Source organism: Morus notabilis, unplaced genomic scaffold (assembly GCF_000414095.1).
Source record: "Morus notabilis unplaced genomic scaffold, ASM41409v2 Scaffold1449, whole genome shotgun sequence".
Taxonomy (NCBI): domain Eukaryota; kingdom Viridiplantae; phylum Streptophyta; class Magnoliopsida; order Rosales; family Moraceae; genus Morus; species Morus notabilis.
The window spans coordinates 56,297-72,253 of record NW_010357392.1 but is presented as its reverse complement, the minus strand read 5'-3'; the positions used below and the strand labels follow the sequence as shown (position 1 = coordinate 72,253).

General features: G+C 27.2%; 1 protein-coding gene across 1 annotated transcript; it reads right to left on the bottom strand.

Annotated features, from left to right (window-relative positions):
- Window positions 1–549: 549 nt before the first annotated feature.
- Window positions 550–7,465, bottom strand: LOC21388993. Its single transcript, XM_010089883.2, has 2 exons — window positions 6,883–7,465; window positions 550–732 (listed from the first exon to the last, which is right to left on the bottom strand). The coding sequence occupies exons 1-2, from the start codon at window positions 7,249–7,251 to the stop codon at window positions 550–552; spliced, it is 552 nt and encodes a 183-aa protein (XP_010088185.1). The 5' UTR covers window positions 7,252–7,465.
- Window positions 7,466–15,957: the final 8,492 nt, after the last annotated feature.

The window sequence follows — 15,957 nt, the reverse complement described above, 5'->3', positions numbered from 1 at the left end:
AACTAACGAGCGTTATCAAATTAATAGTTTAAAACACAATATTCACACATAAAAGGTAAATATCGTCATGTTTAAAATCATATCACGTGTAAATATTACCTTAGAGATGGAATTCATAGCTCTATTATAAAGCTAATAATATTCTATTTTAAGTGTTATTTGTTCCTCAAATAATAAGAAAGAGATCTCAATTTTGAAACAGGGATTGGACTATAAAAGAGATAAGAGCCAACATTACAATCATTCATTTATATTTCATTGTTTCATAGACCTGAAGTCTTGACCAATGAGTTGCATGAGACTGAGCCAAATGTTATAAATTCTTTTAAAAACAAAAAAATCACTAGAGTTTTTTCTCTGTCTTTGTTTAATACAAGGTCATAATAAATTATATTATATGATACATTGCAATTACAGTAATATTCTATAATTGTAAAATCATATGTCGCAATTTTTTTTTTTTTAAATGCTTCTATTATCAGTCACACATCATAAGTTACAATTCATAAAGAATATGCGAAAACGATACATTAGTAATGAATAACTTTCTTAGGAATTTGATAAGAAACTAGTCTTAAATTTTTCCCATGATAGGCCTTTTTGAAGGTATTCTATATTAGAAGGGTCAAAAGGTCCTTTAACTATGTCTACGGTCTTGATCACAGCTCTAGCTGGAAGAATGCTCTTTGACGGATCTGGTGAAGTTCCATAGCTCAAGCTTGAAGAGAATCCCTGAAATTTGCGTACACTGAAATCAATTTTTGAGCAAAATTGGAAAATATATAGAAAAGGGATATTCAAGAAGAAAGAAGTTTTATCTATAACTTTTGTTCCTCAAGATAGTCTTTTGATAAAAAAAAAAAAAAAAAAAAAAAAAATGGGAGCTTTAGAACATTAAAAGGCTATAATATCAGGATAATCACTTTACCTCAACAATTTCATACCATTGAAAAACACATAATTTACCAAAAATAGTCTTTTTTATTCTCTTGAAGGAAAACCCAAGAAACCCACGACAAATGAAGAAATAATTTTTGAGAATGTTGTTTCCACTATCAGAATTTTACACAATTGTTCTTGTTGTTTATTGGTTAATTACGAGGCATGCATAGCTGGTAAATGTATGGGTTACTTCTCTTTTTCAAGCACTAATAAATAAACATTTTTCTAGAAAGCACTGGATTTGATTCTAATTTTGTGTCATTGAGATGTACGTAATTACCATAAGTAATTATAACAATTACACGAGTAATTATAGAATGCGTGTATGTTGGTATTACTATAATTACTAGAAAAATACGACATTTAGTGATAATAAAAATTAAATACCATATTTTGAATACTCTTATTTCTTTAGTCCTATTAACTAATTAACCCATATATAGTGTCTTTACACATTTCTCATGAATATGGTGCAGAAACACTCTGAAATATTTATTTTATTGAGGTAAAAACGAGCTTTAGTTTGCTTATCCAGAAAGTGCTTTATAAAATTCCAATGGTTATAGTCTATGAAGATCTCGATATAATACGAGCTCAGATATGTTGTCTCTTAATTTGTGTCTCGCCTATTATACTTCTTAGGAAAAGAATCCGAATTTGAATATAACTCCTTCCTTAAAAACGCCTAAAAGCTTATCCTATGGAAAGAATCCGAATTTAAATCTAAAAAGATAGAATGATAACAAAATCAAGTCTTTATCCGCAATTTTGACTTGATTCCTGATTGGAAAACACACCTACATCCTCTTAGACTCCCCCTTGCACGTGTATCTTGAAATGACATGCAAGTTGGATCGTGAGTATTTATTGCATCCATGATGTCCTCATCATTCCCCTCTTCTTGAAAAGGATTTGTCCTCAAATCTTCACCTACATCAAAAGGACTCAAGGTAGTAACATTGAATATAGCACTCACATTGTCTTGTTCTCTCATGCTCTTTTGCTCACTCGTTTGATATATTATGGGTCCCGTAACGATTCTTGGATCAAAAGTTATAGCTGTTCCAAGTCGCAGTCCTCTGATTTCTTTTTTTTTTTTTCTTTTTTTTTTTTTTTGTAATCAGTTTTGTAAACCTTGTAGAAGTCAAAATCTAACAATAGTAGTTGGACTCAAACTCAAACAAGTGGCTAGCTAACAATCACAATTTTTTTTTTTTTCAAATTGAAAACCCTAACCCTAATGTGCGATTTTTTTTTACTAAGAAAAGAAAACACAATAAACAAGAAAAAGGATAGCAAAACCTGACGATCCTAAGCTCTGATACCAACTGATACAAACCTCGCCAACAACGTGACAAAACCCGTAGCCAAATATGGGATTTCGATTCAAGATCTTCAAGAATTAATGGAAACCGCGACCCGTTGCTTAGCAAAGCAAGAACCTTGGTATGGTGAAGACGCCACAAATGAATGGAAGATCCATTTGATAAGACGATTTGAACGCCACAAGGAAACCTTGATAAGTTCGGAATAGTTTTTTCAAGAACTCAAGAATAATATTTCACAATGTGAATAAAAACATCAAAACTTATTTTATTAATCGAATTTCAGCCTTAAATAGCTGAAAATAACATGAAGAGTTTAAAAATTGTAAAAATCCTAATATACCCTTAATGAGGTAGGCGCCTAAAGCAAGATAAACACCTAAAGATAAGATAACTCATAGGGAAGGAATCTGAATTTGAATCTAACTTCTTCCTTAAAAATGCCTATTATATAATTCTTAAGGAAAGAATCCGAATTTGAATCTAACATCTTCCTTAAAAATGCCTAAAAGCTTATCCTAGGGAAGGAATCCTATTTTAAATCCAAAAAGATATAATGATAACGAAATCAAGTCTTTATCCGCTATTTTGACTTGATTCCTGGCTGGAAAACACGCCTACATCATCTTGGACTCCCCCTTGCACGTGTATCTTGGAATGACATGCAAGTTGGATCGTGAGTGTTCCTTGCATCCCTGATGTCCTCATCAGGTACGTACGTACACGCACATCTGCCCATTTACGAGTCTAAATCCGTTGTCCCGTAATTCCGTCTCATTTGTTGTCCTCTCAATAAAAATTTGACACCTCATCAAAACTTTTACACCTCAACAGGTGGACGTTTAGGGGGCGTTTGGTTGCAGTGGGGGAATGATAATGGAAATAAGAATGGTAATGGAATATAATGGAAAAGAAAGATGATTCATTTGTTTGGTTATACTTTTACAAATGCAATGAAATGAGATATGAATATATTCATGTTGACAAAATTACTCCTCATGTTAATATAACTAATATCATATATATTAATATAATCATTTAATAACTAATATTATATATATAAAATTATAAGGATATAATATATATAATTATAATTATAGTTATATAATATTTATTATTATAATACAATCAAAATATATAATATAATAAAATAATGATATTGTGATTATTTTATATTATAATATTACAACTATACTATATTATATTATTATAATTAAAAATATAATATAATTATAAAAATGTAATAATATAATATAACTTATTATAATTATAATATATAATATAGTATATTATCATTTCTAATTATAATATATTATCTATTCTAGTATAAATTTATATTGTAATTATATAAATACTTAATTATAATATTATATATTTAAAAGAATAAAATCTTAATTTTTATTATAACTATCATATTATTAATGAAAACATCACATCTATATCCTATAAATTAATATAACATAATATAATATTATATTATTATTTATAAATTATATAATTATTATATTTAATTTTATAAAAAATAATAAATATAATATCTTATAATATTAACTATGATATATTATAATATACGTATATAATTATAATATATTATATTATATGTTATAAGATATAATTACATTATAATATAAATTATTATAATATAATATTAATTATATTATAAATACTAATATTATAATATTTATAATTACAATATTTAAGGGTAATGATGGAAAAGAAAATTAAAAGAGCTTAAAATGGGCATTACTCTCATATGAGGAAGGAATGATGATTCACCAATTTGATGAAAAAGTCATTCCATTTTGAATGGCCATTCCTTTTTCTAAAACTAACCAAAATAAGAATGAACCTTGATTCCTTTCCATTCATTTCCATTCCCCCCAACCAAACACACTCTTAAGTTCATGGATTCAGAATTATGATTCAAAATTACTCGATTTACGTGCAATTTTTTATGAAAAAAATCATTGTAGCGAGCCACAAACTATAATCTGAAACATTACACAAATCTTTGAACCAAACGCGCGGAATTATCCGTTATGGATGGAACAAAAGAATAAAATTGATGGTTTTTCTTTTTATTCTTTCTGCCTGTAATATCAAAATCATTTATAAATAACTTTTCAGCTTATAGATCATGAAGTGGTAACCGTACTCTTTGAGAGTTCTTACATATTATCATAGAAAAAACCAGAAGGTAAAAAAGTTTTTTTTATTTTTTATAGACAGAAGGTAAAAGAGTGGCTCATAAACTTTTTCTTAAAAATAAAAAATAATAATAATTCTTTATTTCTAATTACTATCTCAACAAAAACCCAACCCCAAGATTAAAAAAAAAAAAAAAAGTAGGTGATCCCTTTCTGAAACTGTGGCCTGCGGGTTGAATTGGTCTTCTTCTCGCCGAAGTATGGGCTTGCTGATCGAGGAATCTTACGAGAATTCCACTCTCTCCAACAACAATTATGTGATTGATAATGGGTTTGGAGAAAAAGGGACTGATGTTGCTGGCGATGCAGGACTTGGCGGCGGGGAATGTCGCGTTTCCAACAGTAATAATGGAGGAGATGCCGATACCGGCGAAGGCACGAAGGATGTCGGGGTTGGCGTAGAATATCTTGATCTGGTCGATCGTCCTTCGGATCTTGAGGGAGGTGGAGACCTATGACATGTCGTGAGGTTTTCGACGACGGTGCCATAGTTGACGCTGAGATAGAGGGTGGGTTTTAACTTCCATGGCTGGTTTCAACACTTGAAAGGTGGAAGTGACTTTACGATTTTCTCTATTTGGTGATTGAAAAAGTGACGAATACATAGAAGTGTTACTCACGTTCCTTTTATGAATTTGAGTTTTATTATAATAAAATTTTTTTAAAATCAGTCATATTTAATTTTTTTATTATAATAAAAAATTATTATATAAATTACATCTTAATTCAAATTAAAATTTTAAATTAATAAATTAAACGAATCCTTAAACATCGTAGCTCCATTTGATCTGCTTCCGTTATCTTATTTAATTGTAGATGATATGTAAAATTTTTAATGAGGCGTCAAATTTTTATTAAAGCGACAATTAATGAGACAAGAGTTAGCAACTGCAGATCTAGACTCATATAATACTGCTTACTCAAAATTGAGTTTTCCATTTCTTTTCTTTTTTATTGTTTTTTTTCTTGTTCATAACTCTACTTATGTTCCCTTGCTCTGTACTTCTTACCAAAGTTATAAAATGGATTGATTTCACAGATACTTTGAACTATATATCTTAGGTTGACTTATCTTTCGAATTTTTAAAATGGTCTAATTCACTCCTTTTATTGTGTAAAACTGCTCAAAACATTTTCTGAAATAAAGTAATTTTACAAAAGTTCCTAATCTATTGATTTTGTGTCAATTTGTTGCATAAAACAAGTACAGCAGAAATTACTCTATATTTTCTGATTCCTAAACCCAAAGATCAAGCCATATACTATTACTATATGCCTGTTTGGTACCAAACGGGCTGTATAAGTCTTCAAGTTCCATTATCAATAAATTTCATATCTCTCCAAATTTATCTGGTGTTGCTATTTTTTTATTTTTTTATTTTTTTTCTAATGAGGTGGTTTTCTATATTGATATTTGATATTAAGGGTTGAAACCAATGGCCTTCCCAACCCTGCTTCTTATATCTTCTGTGCTATATTATGCAGCATTGCCAAGTGTTTGCTGTGGATTAAAAGAGAGTTGACAGGATAAGGTTCACGAGTCTCAAACAATGTTTTGTAGCCATAAAAGGACACAGCTTGCATTCAGTATTATAAAATAAACAAAATAAATATATATATAATATAAATCGATTTAAATTTTTAATTTTAATTTTGTTATAGTTAAAAGTTCTCACAAAAATTATATTTAATTTTTTCTACTACAGTTAAAAATTTTTACATAAAATTATATTTCAACTCGAATTAAAAACTTAAATCCGCGAATTGAACGAGACCTTAATATTTCTCTAAGTTTGAACGCGTGGTTTGAATCTTTGTTTGAATGTATGTAAAAGAATGGGTTGGAACCGTATGGTTCAAATTGACAAAACCCATCAGGTTCTTATTTTTGGGTTGGGGTGGGTTTTAATTTGAGTTGAGATGTGATTTTATGTGAGAGTTTTTTATTGTAGTTAAAAAGTTAGATGTGACTGTTGCTGAGAGCCTTTCACTGTAACAAAACTCGAATTCTAAATTCGAATCGATGAAATAAACGGGGTCTAAGTCTCAACTCAAATTTGTTTTTCGGAGCACTAAAATGAAAGTTCTATTGAGCCATGCGTTTCAAACCGGCAAAACCCCCTTACCTAATACCAAATAGGGCCCAAGACGTTAAAGGAGTTCAGGATTGAAAATGGAACATTTTTTGGTACAAGGTCCAATTCTTAACAGAAAATAAAATTCAGGGGAAAAAAAAGGAAAAAGATAGTACAGGGCGTTTGGTAGAGAGATTCGTTCCCTGATTCGAATCATGATTCGTGATTCGCTACAGTATTTTCTCTCACAAAAAATACACGTAAATCGAAAATAATTCGAATCACATAGTTTAAATCCTCTAACTAAACGAACCCGTAACATTAAAAACTGACCTTGAAGATAAGCAGTTCTACTTCCTGAGCATCCACTTCAGCTTTCACAAGAAGAGCTTCTTCTCTGGAACTCTGGCTATACGCTTCCAACATCAAAATCTCCTCATTATGCCCATCTTCCTCCTCTTCTTCCTCTTCTTCTTCGTATCTCACTCTTCTTCTGGCACGACAAAGGCCTCTTCTTACTCTTACTTTACTCGAACTTATACCTAATCGAGAGGTGGAAAAGCAACAAATGGGTAATGACCTGCTGGGAATTAGAGCACCTGTCGTTGTTGTGGAGTGCCTCATAATAACATTAATAAAGAAAGGCTGTTGTTGTTGCAGTGAACACAGAGTGACCCAGTTTCCCAACTGATGAATCAACATTGGCTATGGACCTGAAAGCCAAGACAGCTATATACATACATACATATATATATATGCGCCCCTTGGAGACTTGAGACCTCGATTACTTGCACAGAACTTTTATTGCAGAAACCTCTTCTTTTTTTTTTCTTTTTTTTTTTTTAAAGGATTTTTTGCAGAAACTTTTTGAGAAGAGGTTCTAAAAAGATAAGGTGCCACAGCACTTCCACCTCTATTTGTGTGTACTCAACTTTAGCTATTAGTAAAAATTGAGTTCCAATTAATATTAAAATAAAAAGAAAAAATACCTAAAATATTTTTCTGTATTTTGTCAAAATATTAATTTCATTTTTTTATTATTTAAATGTCTAAAATATCCAATGTATTTATAAAAATTGACCCAAAACACTCTCTAAGCAATTAAATTTTTAAAAATACCATATTATCCTTTACAATTTATATTAAATATTATTTTAGATGTATTTTAACTAACAAGTTAAATAAAAACTTTTAAAAATGCACAAATAAATATTCCAATTAAAAAGATACTTCAATTATTTTGAGAGTTTTTCAATTTTTTAAGATTGATTTATTTAATAATTTGGTTTCATAATGTCTTAAGTTTCTTTTTTCCTTTTTCCCTTTTATATCTTAATTCTTTTTATATTTTAAATGTTTTACTTTTTATTTTTTTGTTTTGTGATTTTTTTACATTTAATTTTTTTAAAAATAGTTTGTGTTCACTTTACTCTTATGAAAGTAATTTATTTTATGAGTGTTTCTTTTAACTTTTTTGTTAATAGTTAAAATAATCATCTTTAAATTTGCCTCTATTTAATTATTTTTCGTGTAATTTTTGTGATACTAAAAATTATTTTTACACATAATTTTTTTCACAGAACCCATATATCACTTTCCTGACTCTCATGTGGTTTGCTATGTTTTTATTATTTTATTATTTTATTATTTTTTAGATGTTTTGTTCTTTCATTTTTTTTATTTTATGAACGTTCTTTTACAATTTTTTTTTTTTTTTTACGTGTGGTTTGTTCTTTTCCAATCTTATTTTGTTTTTTTAAAAGGCTCTTTTATAATTTTAACAACTATTTATACATTTAATCTAATGTCTAACATATATAAAAGCACCCACGCTCATAAGAAGGCCTTCTTTTTCTTCTTTCTTTTTTCCATCTCTTTTTAAACTTTTCCTCTTTTCTCTTTTTCTTTTTCATTTTTTTATTTTTTTCTTTTCTTTTGACTATTATCTTTTTTATTTTTTCCTCTAATATTTTTGACAATCCTTTATTTTTTTTACAATATCAATCTTTAAAATGCTTTCTTTTTTCTTACTTTCGTTTAATTAAAAAATTATTTTCAAATATGCCCTTTTTTTTTGTCAAAAACTCCTATCTAACTTTAATTTTTTTTCTTTTTAAATTTTTCCTCTTCTTATCTTTTTCTCTTTCTTATGTTTTTCTTAATTACTTCTTTCTTTTTGCTTATTGACCTTTTTTTTTTAGTTTTCCCCTAACATTCTTTAACCGTTACATTTGTTTTACAATATCCTTGTTAAAAAAAATTTCCTAAACTTTTTTAAATTAAAATAACTCCTTTCAGATGTCTCCATACTTAAGTTTTTTCTCCCTAAAAACTCTCATATAACTTTAATTTTTTTTCGATACGATTTTTTAAAATATTTTTTCTCTTGCTCCAATTAATGAACTTAACTTCTAAATAACTTACGTGCTTTGACGCTAGATCAAATATTTTTCACGTGCATAGCACGTGCCTCGACTAGTAATAATAATAATTGTGAGAGATCCTTTTATGAGAGGATTTATGGTAGGCTTATGATAGCTTTTTCTCATATTTTACAGTTTTTAGCTCAACTGTCACTCAAATTTGTCGTGGTTAAGCAAATCACCAATCAAACTTTCAATTTTGACAATCAACCCCTTAAACTTGTAAAATTGTTGTACTGTGCCTCATTTTATTAAATTTGCTCAAATTTTTTTGTTAGATTTAGGGGATTAAAAGTTGAGTATTTACAAGATTTGTTTTACATTTGAATTGGGACGTTAAATTTTTCGTCGAACATGTTTTTCAACAATAATTTAACACAATCATCGCTAAAATAGGCATATTGCAACAATTTAACAAATTGAATGGACAACTTGCTAAAATTAAAAATTTAAAGAGTAAGTTACTAAAGTCATACAAATTCACAGACAAATGTGTATAATATTTTCAGTTCACTATTTTGATTTTGCAAGATGCTTTGAACTTAAATAAATCATGCGTATATAAAAAATAGTGTAATATAAGAATATAAATGAAAATTTTAATTTACTATTCTCAAAGAAAGGGTTCAAATATAAATAAAAATAGATTTTATATAAATTAAAGAGATGACTTGTTATGAAAAAATGTACAAAAATAAAAAGCTCAAACGTTCTGCTTTTAAATCACTCCAAATTGGGAGTTAATCACTACTAGAAATTAATGATTTGAATTTATAAATAATCGAAGGTAAAAAGTAAAAACCAGTACTGTCAAGTTATTAGGGGCAAAGTTTGTTTTAATATTGAACAAATTAACTTTGGGCGCTTATGTCATAGATAATTGTTGGGGGAAAATACTTCTCTATATCCACGTAATAGAAGAATAAATTGAACCAAAAAATAACACGGGAGAAAAAAAAATTCACTATCAAACTTAAATGATTACAGTGTCAATAAATTTTCTCAATTTCTCCATCTATTTTGAAACTCTTTACACCTTTTGTCTTTGGATCTTCTCACTTTTCTTTCTTTTTCTGAAATGCAAACACTCCTTTCTCCACTTCTCTAAAAAAAAAAAAAAAAAAAAAAAAAAAATCATCTCAAAAGGTCTTAACATAACTCTAGCCCAAAGACATAAATAGCAATTATGCCTAATAAACCGATTTAAGTCATATACTTAACAATCCTATCAGCTCACGCATATAAGTATCCTATCTTGACACTTCTCATAAGTGAGATGATGCTGATAGAAGCTTAATGAGAATAAACACGTGTCAAGTTCAAATTCTTTGTAATCTTGACATGAGGAAGTCACTTTCTTTATTTAATAATGTGTTAAAGCGCTCGAAAAAGTTAAACTTCTCTTTACTTGAGGAACATGTTTAATATTCGCCAATATCCTCACGACACTATCAAACATATTCACATTCACAATATCTATTCTAATAGCTTTAGCTGTTTAGCACTAGAATTATTGGCCTAACATACTCAATAAATCGTGTAATGTTGTTATACAAACATCACAAAGCTTATTAAGTTTAAATTGATGGAATTACTATAAATAATATGTTATTAAACATGGTTAAACATTAATTTTGGCCATTTCCTATTACATCATTCCACGTCCATAATTACTAGCACTAATTATAAAAAAAATAAAAGCTATTATTATTTATTTTTTGGATCAATTATAAATTTTTTTTGAGAATTATGACCTGTGTAACAGTTTTCCCCCCTCTTCAAAACGTAATGCTCATTCTCTCCAGATTATGAATTGTTGATAAAAATGCTCATTTTGTTAGTGTTTCTAACAAAATCGCCACATGTCACGCAAATATTTTTTTGTTATTAAATAGTTTGGTGCACAATTACTCTTCTACTCATGATTATTAAATTTATATTTTTTAAAAAATAAAATAAAATAAAATAAAATTTAATATGATAATAGATAAAATTAAACAATAAGACAAAATTTATAATTTTACTCATATAATCATATAATTAAATAAAAATTACTTAGTCAGATTTAATTTTTAATTTGTAGTATTTTTTTAAGAACATGCAGAATTATCAAAACACCCCTCAATTATATAATATGAGCCACTTTTCTATTGAAAAACTCATGGAAAGTGCATGTTTATTAAAAATTTATAATTTCAAGAATAACATATCTTGCGTTTTAAAAATTAAAAAGTAAAGTATTATACGGCTCATAATTCAAGAAAAAATTTTATAATTAATTCTTTTCAAAAGGAAAAAAGCTATTATCATTTGTAAAATACTTTTTATTAGCAATTGTTTTAGGAAAGGTACTATGAAGAGAGCTCTTTTTTTTTTTTTTTTTTTTTTTTTACGTATAGTCGTAAACAAAAAATAATTAAATCTGTCTTATCTAATCTAATCGAACTATTATAAATCGTCAATAACTAATCCTTCTGGGGCTGAAATGTGGGGAACGTTTCGCTTCTCTTTTTTTTTTCCTTCACTATTATTCTTTGGTCCTTAAATATTTTTTATTTACATGCTTGCCTTTTGTTTATGTTTCTTCTCATTTTTCTACCTTGTTCACATGTATTTTCAAATCTACTTTGTTAAATTATTATTTTTTCTCTAATTTCTCACTTAATTTTTTTTATAATATATTCTTACTCAAGTAGTTTTTTTTTTATTTTTTTACTATCATCTTTATATTTTAGGTTACATGTATTTAACTAATTTTTTTGTTCTTTTTACTCCACTAAAATATTTTTCTTCGAATATACCTTTAAACAAACATTTTCCCCTTCTCATATGAACACCTAATTAATTTTTTATGTGATTTGTTCTTAAGTATATTTTTATTTTAAAAAACCACTACTAAAATAATGATACTAAAAAATACAATTACGTAAACATCTTTTCTTTCCATATGTAAAACCCTTAGTTAGTTTTTTATTTAATTTGTCTAGATCAAAATATTTCTTTTAGTATGTTTGATTTTATTTATGAAAATATAACATCCGTCAGAAACATAAATTGTGATTGAAACACATTTTGACACATCTATTTTCTTAAAATCTAATTTTTCAAAGTGCACCTCATCGAAGATTATATATATGTTTAATTGCTTCTTTAATCTACTCTACTAATGTATGTTTAAAATCAAAATAAATTTACTTAAATAGACTTCTCAAGTGACACACACAACAATACGTGGGAGTACGTTCCAAAACTAGTAAATTGCAAAACGTTGAATTAAAATAGAAATTTAAGACTTGCTACTAATTGTTCAATGAACTCAACGTCCCTTTGGTTCATAAGTTTGAATAAAAAAGTTTAAATGAAAATTTAATTTTTATAAAAGAAAATACTATAATAAAAAAATTTAAACGGTAGTTTGAACCTATAAAACACAAAAGGATTCAGTTTTATCAAACTACTGCCTCAAAAAAAAAAAAATTTATCCACGTACCAACTCATTTTTCTAAGCTATAGAAAGATTTCACCATGTGGCAAACATAATTTAACGATAATTAGATACTCAGACCCTTAAAAAAAAGAAAAATCAATCCCATTTAGAACATTGATGATCAGTGTTAAAAAAGAAAAAAAAAAAGAATCGGTAATGTTTTTTATCATTCACATGCTACAGTATGCGGAGACTTTTTTCCAAGCATTAATTTCTAATTTACAACATAGCGAATCAACTAATAATTTCTTTGAAAGAAAAAAAAAAAATATCAATGCATGATTTATTCTGTTGGACTAAACAGGAGTTTGTCATAATTTAGAAATAATACCACAAAATCTCTGTGTGAAATAACCATCTATTGACTCTCGTATTAAAAAAACACATTGATTATTGTTCAGCTTTATTCTTATGGCTATTATTTAGTTCAAATCAAAATCACATCAAATTAAAAAATATATAATACGAATAGTTTTTGATATAATTCTTATAATTAAAAATGAAGAACTGCCGATAGTTTATTTTTCATAACTTATTGTTGAAATCTCCTTACTCCTCTCATTTTTCTTTTGGTGTAATGACTAATAATTTTAGATTTTTCAATATTTTGTCTTTATAATAAGAAAAGTTTTGTGGTAGGGTACTATAAAACTTTAACAATTAGATTAGGGTGTGTTTATTGACACTCCTTTTATACTTTTTATATACACATTCTCAAACCACCCCTCATTTTACTTGTTACATTCTTCTTAAAATTTCAAAAAAACATCTACAACTAAACTATCCACATTCTACTTTTTATATGCACTTTCTTAAACCAATCCCAATTCAAGTTTAGAGTTTTTTTTTTTTTTTTTTTGAATATAAAAGAGTTCTAATTATTACTTGTAACACCTCTCTTATTATTCTTGAAAAATCTCTACAACTAAATTGTAATTTCTATATCTCTTTTTTTTTTTTTTTTGCCCACTAACAAATAAATTATCTTCCTTTTTTAAAAACAATGTATTTTTTATGAGGTTTGTTTTCTTCCATGTTCTTCTTCTTAGAAGTCCCAAAGCTTCCTCATGACAAAGTCAAATCGAACATTCTCATGAAGAACCAAATATATATGCATTTTTATATAACCTTTGTTTTCCGCTGCATATATTACCTGTTATATATATATATATATATATATATTGTGAAATCGTGTTTTTTATAATTGTTTAATCATATGTGTTTTTTTAGAGTGCTAATCACATGTGTTTTTTTAGAAGAAATATTTTTTTTTTAATAATATAGTGTGTAATGAGTATTTTTTTTTAAATATTATTGTCCTTAAAAGTAATTTTATTAATGGATAATCTTGTAATATTAAAAAGTGGCGTGTGAAAAGTAAAAAAATGGATGTCAATAGATGCATCCATCAGATTATTATATGATAAGACAGTTTAATGAAATTTTAAGGGATTTTTACGGTCGGAACTGTCATTTTCCATATTCATGAGAATTGTTATTTTAGTCAAATTAATTTTTCAACGTGATAATTTGTGAGTGTTTACATTAAAAATTTATTGCGTGTGACATAAAATTGATGCTAATCATACATCAGGTCATTAAGAAATTAACCCGTCGACTAAAATAGTAATTCCCATTGGTGGCAGAAAAGGAAAGTTCCTATTAATAATTTTAAAAAATATGACATTCTTCATTTCATAACTCAAATCATATTGCTACAGTGTCTTCTCTCACGTAAATTCAAATTTAGCTTTTTACTACCGTGTTTTTCTCTTACATACACAACCAAAATCATGACTTAAGTTGTGCAAATGAATACACCATTTATCTTACTATTTTTTAGGGAGTTTTTCTTACAGGACTAGAAAAAATATATTTTACTATTTTTTTTAGGGAGTTTTTATTTTTAAGCATTAGATCTATATAACGAACTATTTATTCTGTATACATTTTAAATTTAATGTGACCAAATCAAACAATTAGAAAGTTGCTCTACAAGTAGAATAGTCTCATTAGAGAGAGTCTTTCTTTAATTATATACAATAAAAAAATTCTCCTTACTATAAATGAAATAAATATGATTAAATCCAAAAAAGGGAAAGAAATCATCTTCTACTAATTAACTGTCCAGCGAGTTAAAACAGTAAATTCAGGTGAGAAAAAATACTGTAATAAAAAAATTAAAATTAAATTTTTATGAGAAAAATTGTAAAAAAAAAAAAAACTATAATTGACATATAAGACTACCAATTAGGCCATCCCTCTATTGAGTAAAATTAGGGATTCTCGGTGATTTGCCTTGATTCTTGCCCGCAAAAACACGCGCCCACATAACCCATACATTCATTTTTCTTTCAAAAGAAAAAAATAAAGCTAATTTTACTTTATTTTTCTTTCAAATGACTCCAAAGGAGCGAATATAATTTTTTTTTTTTTTCTGGAAAAAGGAGTGGATAGATCAGACAAGAACATAGAAATAAATAATTTCAGCAAAAAAAGATAGAAATAAATAAAAAAAATTCTTACTTTCAGTAAAAAAAATGATTTTTGATAATCAAAGAGACCGGTCGTTAAATGGCTGTTTATGTATGAAGTACGGACGCTGAAACGCACGCGAAGCGCCACGTGTGGGTCCCCCGTGCAGTTTCTCACTGTCTCACTGCTACGACCTTCAATTATTTCTCCTATTTATTATTCAAACAAAAAAAAAATATAAAATTTACCCTAATAAATAAGGGATAAATAGATTAAAAAAAAAGATAAATACAAACCCAAATAAAAACCAGTTTTTTTTTTTCTTTTTATTTCTTAAATTTTAGCTGAATTAGTAGTAAATGCTATAAATTGTCCAATCGTGCAGTTATAGACGTACTCTCTTATCTAAAATCTATTCCTTCAGACGTAACAGTTTTTTTTTTTTTCCCCTTTTATTCCTTAAATTTTAATTGAATTAGTAAGTTGTTTAATAAAATACTATAAATTGTCCAATCATGCAGTGTATATAACGCACTCGTATCTAAAATTTTAATCCCTTCCCTAAGACGAGGTTGCATAATAGTGTTAAAGCTATTCTCTAAATTTAAGTTATAAAGTCTTCTATTATTTCATATTTTAATATTTTTCAAACAAGCTCACGTAACGTAAATGGAGCATAAATTTTAATAGTTAATTTAGGACACTTGGCAAATTTTATTAAATGAAATTTGTCAAACACGAATACCTAAATAAAAACCATTAGTAATTATTATATTATTTATTTATAATTCTAAATAAATACATTTTAATTCACGTTTAATTTATAAATTAAAATTATAGTTCATAATTTTAATTTTTAATTTTTAAATTTTTATAAAAAAAATATTATAATAAAACTAAAAAATTATCGTGTTAAATCAAATAGAATCTTAAAACAAACGTCACCTTAATTTGGGTCCGTTTTCTTCTTTCTCAGACTCGCGTTATCTCTGTCCCAACTCCGGACTCCCCAATTTATATAAA

Bases quoted from the DNA above. Each gene is read 5' to 3' on its own strand.
- LOC21388993 (XM_010089883.2), bottom strand. From the start codon at position 7,251: ATGTTGATTCATCAGTTGGGAAACTGGGTCACTCTGTGTTCACTGCAA. The intron at 733-6,882 runs GTCAGTTTTTAA...CGCAAATTTCAG, and splicing joins TAGAACTGCTTATCTTCAAG to GGATTCTCTTCAAGCTTGAG.